At 32.7% G+C, this 9,190-nt stretch overlaps 1 protein-coding gene across 1 annotated transcript in view; it reads left to right on the forward strand.

Moving 5' to 3' along the window:
* The window catches only part of LOC134722999 (uncharacterized), a 30,329-nt gene extending 25,554 nt beyond the window's left edge, over positions 1-4,775 (forward strand). Inside the window, exon 4 of the mRNA XM_063586628.1 lies at positions 1,204-4,775. Coding sequence (XP_063442698.1) covers positions 1,204-4,775 — 3,572 coding nt within the window. The remainder of the gene's footprint in view (positions 1-1,203) is intronic.
* The last annotated feature ends 4,415 nt before the right edge of the window (positions 4,776-9,190 follow it).

Genomic DNA, 9,190 nt, shown 5'->3' on the forward strand with positions numbered 1-9,190 from the left:
TTCGTATTTTTGCTGTTTCCATGGTAACGGCGGCCATTTTGAATATTCCAAAGTCAAACCCCCGCTGCAATTTTTTCCCTCCACAATCATATACCATTTAATGTCTCTAGAATAAATTAAACATTGATGTTCTAGAATGTTCTGTGAAAATTCAAAGTTTTGACCTTTTTGCATTGTTTCCATGGTAACAACAGCAATTTTGGAAATTCCAACGCCAAATTCCACATCTTCCAATGTTGCTCATCGTTACTGTGAAGTTTCATTAAGTTTGGAACATTCTGAGATTTTTGAATTTTTTGGAGTAGTTTCCATGGCAACATAGTAGTTCCAATGAGTGCCAAAATCATCCAACACCTGTATATAGTGGGCACCTACATTGTATAAAAATATAATGATTCTGAGTTAAATAGTAACCAAATAGTTCACCAAAACAAAAAACTGGATTTTTTCACATTTGTTTAGTTTCCATGGCAACGTCAGCCATCTTGATGATGCCATACCCCGTTTGCACAATTTCAGATAGTGGACTACATTATGGCATAGTTTCATCAATATTGTTCAAGCCAATTCCGAGAAATAGCATGGACAAAATGTGTGGAAGAATAAAAATAAAAAGAAAAAAAAGAAACGTAGAATAACAAGATGTCACCCCAACTCCGTTGAGGGTGCCATAAAAAGAAACGTAGAATAACAATATGTCACCCCAACTCCGTTGAGGGTGCCATAATTAGAAACTTAAATGAGAAAGACACGTCAGGATCTGCTTAAAAGTCATATGTTTGGTGATTTAGTATATATAGTGTACTTGTTGATTAATTGGTTAGATGTATTAATTGTTTGTTGGTGTTGAATGCCACATTTATCACTTTTAATTTGGCTATTCCAAATAACATAAAAAAAAAAATGTGGTGCACACTGTTAATAACGAGATACGCGCGTTCTTCTGTGTGCACAAATTTTTTTAAATTTTATTTCTTCATAGACAGAATAAATATAACAGTCATTCTTTAAGAAAATTACATTGCATTTACACAATGTATAACGATATGACAGTGCATAATGTAAGGAACAATGAAACATGTGTATTTACAACTTTCGTATTTTGATTCTGTCAGATAATTCAGAACCTTTGTATTGAGTTTCTGCTTAATATATCAACACCAAATATACTGTTCGTATATATATTTATTTAATTCATTACAGAAGCGAATACATCTTTTGTGGAAGCATGGCGAAAAGAGGACGAGAGTTTTTATGAGACAGAGGGGTCGGAACTTGTATATGATAAAGTACAGGATTCTTGCTGTATTTTGGTGACTTCCAATTCGGGATTAGGAAAGACAGCCACCATTCGACATATCGCATTAAAACTTCAACCGGAAGGATTTGAAATCGTTTCCATAGAATCCCCGGACGACATAATCAAATACAAAACAAATCAAAAACAAGTGTTTCTTATTGATGATGTCCTTGGTAAATACGCGTTAAGTCCTACCCTGTTAGAAAAATGGGAAAGAATAAACGAAAAATTAATGAACTGCTTGGAAACAGAATTAGGTTCGAAGAAACTATTGTGTACACTAAGATTACAGATAGCACGCCACAAAAGATTTAAAAATGCATCGACAATTTTAAATAAAGAAGTTATAGATTTAGAGAGTGAGTCTTATGCTCTTTCAAAGGATGAAAAGAAGAAAATATTGATAGAACATCTTAAGAAAAAGAACCTAGAAAAGGAAATTAAAAACGAAGAGGTTGAGATAATGTGTCAAACGAATTATGCATTTCCTCTTCTTTGCAAATTAGTTTCAAATGACAAGGAGAGATTCAAAAATAGAATTGCATTCTTTAGACAACCATTAGTACTGTTGAGGGATGAACTTGAACAAATTAGTAATCAAAATAAAAAGCTTTATTGCATTTTGGTGATATGTATGTTGAATAATGGAACAATTAGTAAAGGTATATTTCATATTGACTCAGATGATTATGATGACAAAATTTACAGAATAATGGAGACTTGCGGACTTGAAAGAAACATGCATAAAAAAAATCTCGAGGATAGCGCTCTTTCTGCTATAGGATCTTATTTCACTGAGGACAGTTGGAATTTTCATTTTATTCACGACGCTCTTGCAGAGACAATCTGCTGCCATTTCTATACGTTTGATTCCAGAGTTATGTTTTCAGACTGTGATATTTTGTTTATAAGAGATCGAGTTAGAGTTCATTTCAATGAAAACATTAACGACAATACGGATGAAAATATTATATTTATTCATGAAGATAAATTAAATGAGGATTGTCTTTCAACGTTATATGATAGAATGTGGACTGAATTAAATAATGGGAGATTTTCAAATTTGTTGATGAGTCATCTCTTTAAGAATAGAAACTTCGTTCGGATATTTGGAAGCCATTCTGAAAGTTATGGTAGCAAGCTGGGACCAAAATATACATTTATGAACATTGTTAGTTCCGAGCGAAATGAAAGCAGCGATGGGTCATTCTTTGAAAAAATGTTTAAGATTAAATCTGTTGATGAATTGCATTATAAAAAGAATGCTATTAGTCGAGTTATAGAAGCTGTACCTTTCAGAAGTACACTTCTGTACTGGATTGTTGCCTTTGGGTGCGATGAATTCTTTCAATACGCATGGAGTGAAATTACAACTTTAGATCGTAATTCGATTCTGGGAACAGATTTTACTTTTCTACCCACTGTCAAGTCCTTCTTTCCTCTAGCTGTTCTAGGGGGTAGCTTACAGATTGTGAAAGAATTAATTGGTGTTGGAGAAGATGTTTCTATTGTAGCTGTTTCTGGTTTAGATGTTTCTGTTGCAGATGTTAACTGCTTTTCCGAATGTTGTGAAACACCTTTATATATAGCAGTAAAGTCATGTCGCTTTGATATGGCACGCTTACTTGTTAACAATGGAGCAAAAGTAAACCTACGAGGATGGTTTACAATGAATGTTCCAATTATGGTTACTTCAAACAATAACGAGTTAACTAGTTTGATTCTTGAACATGATTTAAGCCAGACTGATCTTCATAAAGCCGTCCTGAAAAACGACTTAAACATTTTGAAATCAAATATTCGATCAGAGAATATTAATTCTAAAACAAAGAGCGGATGGACAATCCTGCATTACGCTGTGATATGTAACAATTTAGAAGCTGTGAAGGTATTATTTCCTGTTAAAATGCCCCAAAACGATGAGCCATATTCTGAAATTAACTCAGTAGATGAAAGAACACTTTTGTGTAGAAAGACGACACTAAAAATAGACATGGTTGACAACAACGGACTGACTGCTGTCCATCTAGCAGTTATGAACAATAATACCGAAATACTATCTGTTTTGCTGTGTAATAAAGCTGAAGTAAATGTTCGTGACGTTCTTGATAGAACCCCTTTGCATTACACAACAAGTGAAAGCGTAACAAAATTATTGCTCACCCATACCTATCAGAACCAGTGTATAAAGCCTAATCAAATCACGGATGAGATGAGAGATTACGAAATAAAACCGATGTCTGCTTTCAGAAGTATGTGTTCAAATCTAACTTTACAAAATTCTTTCAGAAATGTTTGTCGTGACTTTGTTAACTCACCTGATAGGGAGGGTAATACACCCTTACATTCTGTTGTAAACAGGTGTCGTTTAACAGAAGAAAGCCAAAGTTGTATAGACACTATGATAATGAATGGAGCTAATCCTTATCTATCTAATGACAGTGGTTTTTCAGCATTCGAGTTAATCAAAAGTAATTGCGATACTTCCAAGTACATAAACAATTATGCAAAATATGAAAAATTAGGTGGGAAGATTTATAAAGTATTTGCTTCAGTCATGTTCTGCTTATTGGTAGTGACTTTTGTCGTAACAGTGCAACTTTCATCGATAATTAGAAACGAAGTTCTAGAGGGATATTTTTGCAATGGACAAGTCGTTGAATCCAGTAATTCGACTATAAGGATAAGCGTTATTATACACACTATTCCATTTATTTGGTTATTATTAATAACGTTTTATATGAGGTATTCAGATCTCCTGCAGCAATGTTTTTGTTTGTGTGCATTACTAGTAGTACTAGGATGTGTTCTTTCCTTACTATTTGGTGCATTTGAATACATTCAAATCATATGCAGGTTTATGTATTTAATGTTTATAGCTTTTCTTATTTTTTCGATGAATTTCAAATTCATGGCAGCTTGCACATCTGTACCATTCGTTCGTTGGAACAAAGGGAAGGTAGTTTTCCTAATAATATCCGCCACTCAATTCATTTTATTGTTCTTATTGTTAACGTTGTTATCTGCAACATCTGACCTAAAATTCGACGATTTTTATAATATGATCAATATACAAACACTGAACAAAATAGTTTTCAATTGTATAGAATATAGTCCTGCAAATATATCATGTACCAGTTTAACCTATAATGGTACCTATGATGATGTTGTCGATTTCTCTGTTCAATGTTTTACTGATTCAAATATAACAAGTTATAACGGTACATATGGTACACCTATAGTAGAACCAGGATATATAGACTGGTCAGAAATAGGTCTCGTGTCTTTATTTTGTTTTAATTTTTCGTTAAATGCAACATGTGCTTATTGTTTATTTCACTGCATATTGGTACCTGTGATGAAAATGTTTAAAGGGAAATCAATGTACCCTATTGTGTATCTGGTGCAATGGATTTTTTATGTATATATATATATATTCATATCTTGTATAAGTTTTTTCACTAAGTCTAACTGAACAGGAAATAAAGAATTCATCAAACACAGTTCAGTCTGTCTTATATCTTGAATTTCATATGGATATTGCCAATGATCAAATTTGAAATGGAAATGGGGTATGTGTCAAAGAGATAACAACCCGACAATATAATAGACAATCGCATAGTCGGTTGAGAACAAAACTGAACGACAAAAGAGATGATTTTATGTTTCTAATTTTAAATATTTCATTTCTATTTAACAGCATTTCCCAACAGCGCCTTCTTCAGGTGTGAGTACATATATCTCCCAATTGATCATTATTTGAGAATTTGCATTTCTCATCATGATTTTCTTAGTAGAGAATAACTGCTATTAAAGCCAAAGTTGCAATTGGTAAATTTTGAGTCGTGCTTCGAACATTAACGGATGTCAGCACGAGTTGGAGGACCCTAACGGAATACACATATGACTACTGATACATTTATGTTCCAACTGTAACCTTAATTTCGTTGTCTTGTCCTTGCAAACGGACAGATGCCACAAATGAAGATGGATCTGCATACATTTCCCGATCTCGTAAGATCACCCTAGGTTTGATGTGGTTCAGTTCTAAGTATAACATTAGTTTTTACATTGTTTTTTGTAATAAACAGCCGTTAATCGTTTTTCGTTTTTGCCATGGCAATATCAGTGTGTTTTATACTTATGAGTTTGGCATCTGTTGTATCATAAATATATTGTTAATGTATCAAATACATACAATCGGATATAATAAGGACTAAGATTGATATATATGAGTCATGGGACCAACTCAGCAATTTTGATAAATCGGAACGAAAAGTAGACAACAGATACTCCGGAAGGATACCTCAAGATACTTTAAGTTAGACCCTGTTCACACTAGCATTTTTTTATCGATCTAATTTGAATCGATCTAAATAAAACCAGTTAGCGTTCACATTATCTTTAATCATAACGATCTCTATCGGTTTAATCTGAACCACTGCGTTCACACTACAATTGAAAACGCAATCGATCTAACCTTTTTGTCCGTAAAACTGTAAACACTGTGTTTAAATAGAACTGATTTATCAAATTCATGTGTTGATATACTGATACACACACTTGAAAAAATGGATATTAAAGTTATTGTTTCTCTTGAATCACAAGTTAACATTTTGATACCGGTTTTATTGCAGTTTTCTTTAATTTTGAAAAAAATAACTGTAGCAACGAAGTTACAACACGACGCCGGAACTACTGCGGTTCATGCAAATAAAAAAAGTCAATATAAGAACAGAAGTCACAGATTTAGCAAATCTATGCTACGGCGAAGATAGCATGTTTTCAATTTATTTTAAAGGTCTTTTAAAAGAGAAATATGGGTTAAACAACGGACCTCTGTCATAGTTTTGCCGCTATACATGCGCATACGTTATTTTCGATTCAATCGTACTTGTTTAAACCGATCTCTGCGTTCACATCTAAAGTAAGATCGGTTTCCTTTAGATCGATTCAAACTAAACTACCTCTTTTGGTGTTTTAGTTTAGACCGATTGAAGATCGATTCAATGCGTTCACATTAGCCCTTAAACCGATCTAAAGTGAACCGGTCTAGTTTAAATCGATAAAAATGTCCTAGTGTGAACGGGGTCTTATATAGCACTACAACTCCTACCCGTTCCCCCATAAAGAAACAAATTAAATAGCACACAAAACAATTGATAACATAAAAAACGTAATATAAATGAGAGTTATGCACGTATTGGTAAGCTTCTTTTTAACTTAGGGTGTACCTACGGGGCGCCGAATGGGACTCTTGTGGTTTTGTACAAAATTCAATTCTGTCATAACAAAATCATGTTTGTCTTACAAAACTATGTGCTACATACTTGTTTTGTGAGAACTTCAATTTTGTGATGACAAAATTCATTTTTGTAGACAAAATTCATATTTATCATGACAAAAGTCAATTTTGTCTAAAAGGTATGCAAATATATTTGCATACAAAATTGACTTTTGTTACCTGATATGGAAATTAAATCACAAAAGTCAATTGTTTGAGGTAAGATTCAATTTTGTGAGACAAAATTGACTTTTGTGTTACAAAATTTACTTTTGTGAGACAAAATTAACCTTTGTGAGACAAAATTGACTTTTGTGAGACAAAATTGACTTTTGTGAGACAAAATTGACTTTTGTGAGACAAAATTGACTTTTGTGAGACAAAATTGACTTTTGTGAGACAAAATTGACTTTTGTGAGACAAAATTCGATTTTGTCATTTTTGTTGAGACAAAATACAATTTTGTCATTTTTGTTGAGACAAAATTCAATTTTGTCAATTTTGTTGAGACAAAAGTCAGTTTTGTTAATTTTGTTGAGACAAAAGTCAATTTTGTCAATTTTGTTGAGACAAAAGTCAATTTTGTCAATTTTGTTGAGACAAAAGTCAATTTTGTCAATTTTGTTGAGACAAAAGTCAATTTTGTTGAGACAAAAGTCAATTTTGTCAATTTTGTTGAGACAAAAGTCAATTTTGTCAATTTTATTGAGACAAAAGTCAATTTTGTGACGACAAAATTTATTTTTGTGACGACAAAATTCAATTTTGTAACAACAAAATTGACTTTCGTGAGACAAAAATCAATTTTGTCAATTTTGTTGAGTCAATTTTGTCAATTTTGTTGAGACAAAATTCAATTTTTTTGAGACAAAATTCAATTTTTTTGAGACAAAAGTCAATTTTGTCTCACATTGGTCAATTTTGTCTCACAAAAGTCAATTTTGTCAATTTTGTTGATCACATCGGTCAATTTTGTCTCACAAAAGTCAATTTTGTCAATTTTGTCTCACAATAGTAAATTTTGTGTAACAAAAGTCAATTTTGTGTAACAAAAGTCAATTTTGTGTAACAAAAGTCAATTTTGTGTAACAAAAGTCAATTTTGTGTAACAAAAGTCAATTTTGTGTAACAAAAGTCAATATTGTGTAACAAAAGTCGATTTTGTATGCAAATTAGTTCACAGAAACCAAACTAAATTAATTTGAATACAAAATTGACTTTTGTCGCTCAATTTTCAAATTAGGTAACAAAAGTTAAGTCTGTGTTACAAAAATAAATTTTGTCATGACAAAAGTGACTTTTGTCCGCTGATAGATAATTTTGTATGACAAAATTTTGTTAAACTGAACTCATTTTTGTTGAACAAAAGTCACTTTTGTCCGTACAAAATTGAATTTTGAGTACAAAACCACAAGAGTCCCATTCGGCGCCCCGTAGTACCTTATCATGGTTGACTAATTGTTAAAACACCACAGAACAAGAATGTTTCAATAGTAGACGGATACCCCACTCGCACTATCATTTTCTTTGTTCAGTGGACCGTGATATTGGCATCAGAACTTTAATTTGGCATTCACAAAAGAAAGATCATATCATAGGGAACATGTGTACTTCAGCTTCATCAACAACTATATGACCAAAAACTTAAACCTGAAGCGGGACAGAAAGACGAACGGAAAGATGGACAGACAAACGAACGGACGCACAGATTGAAAATCATAATGCCCCTAGTTGGGGCAAACAAATCCTAGTTTCTCAAGAAATTCTGCTTAGGTGATTTCTTTAACATCACAGGATTATCCTAGTGCACTGATGATTTACTATATAATGAAATGTTTATTTGACTGAAAATCACATTGGAATTCTTGTTTATATAACACTTTATCCACCGTGTATCATCGTACAGCGGATATAGGTACTAACCAGGCGGACGTGAGCGCTTTTGCTCTTAAACGGTAACGGAAATCTTTGTTTTGTTCACAAAATACCAATGTGTACTTCAATATAAACACAATTGTTGTTACAAGAAATGGTTTGGTCTTTGGTTGATGATTTGAGATGTCTCATTATTTCCCCTAAACAAGAACGATTACTGAAAACATGTGCAAATACTTGTCAAAGAAGTTGACGCTCCTCTCATCCGATAAGATTCAATTATTCATTGCAACTCTTTTTCTGATAGAAGGCAAGTGTGTGTGTGTAATAAGTATAGCTGTTTCAATAATTGGCATTGAAATCTCTCAAACATATGTTTTTTCTCGATATTTTATACCGAAAAGAAGTGTTGTGTACGCGGGTTCTTTAAGTTAGCTCACGATTGTCAGACACCATAACATGCATAAGTTGAACATACTCGAACATTCTCGTCCAATGAAAAATCAGTATTTGCCCCTCTTTTTTTTTTAAAGTACATGGCTTTCCGTGCACTATAAAATTCTATACATGAATCACTTATCGTAGTAGTCTAGATTTATTATGAAAGTGAACTATTAAAACAGGTAATCCCTTGAATGTGTTTTAGTTTATTTTAGTATCCGATGCATGAATTGATACTATTAATTGTTTTTGGCTTCCAACTAACTTTTAGTAACACGAACTATCAAATC

Source organism: Mytilus trossulus, chromosome 6 (genome assembly GCF_036588685.1).
Source record: "Mytilus trossulus isolate FHL-02 chromosome 6, PNRI_Mtr1.1.1.hap1, whole genome shotgun sequence".
Lineage (NCBI taxonomy): Eukaryota > Metazoa > Mollusca > Bivalvia > Mytilida > Mytilidae > Mytilus > Mytilus trossulus.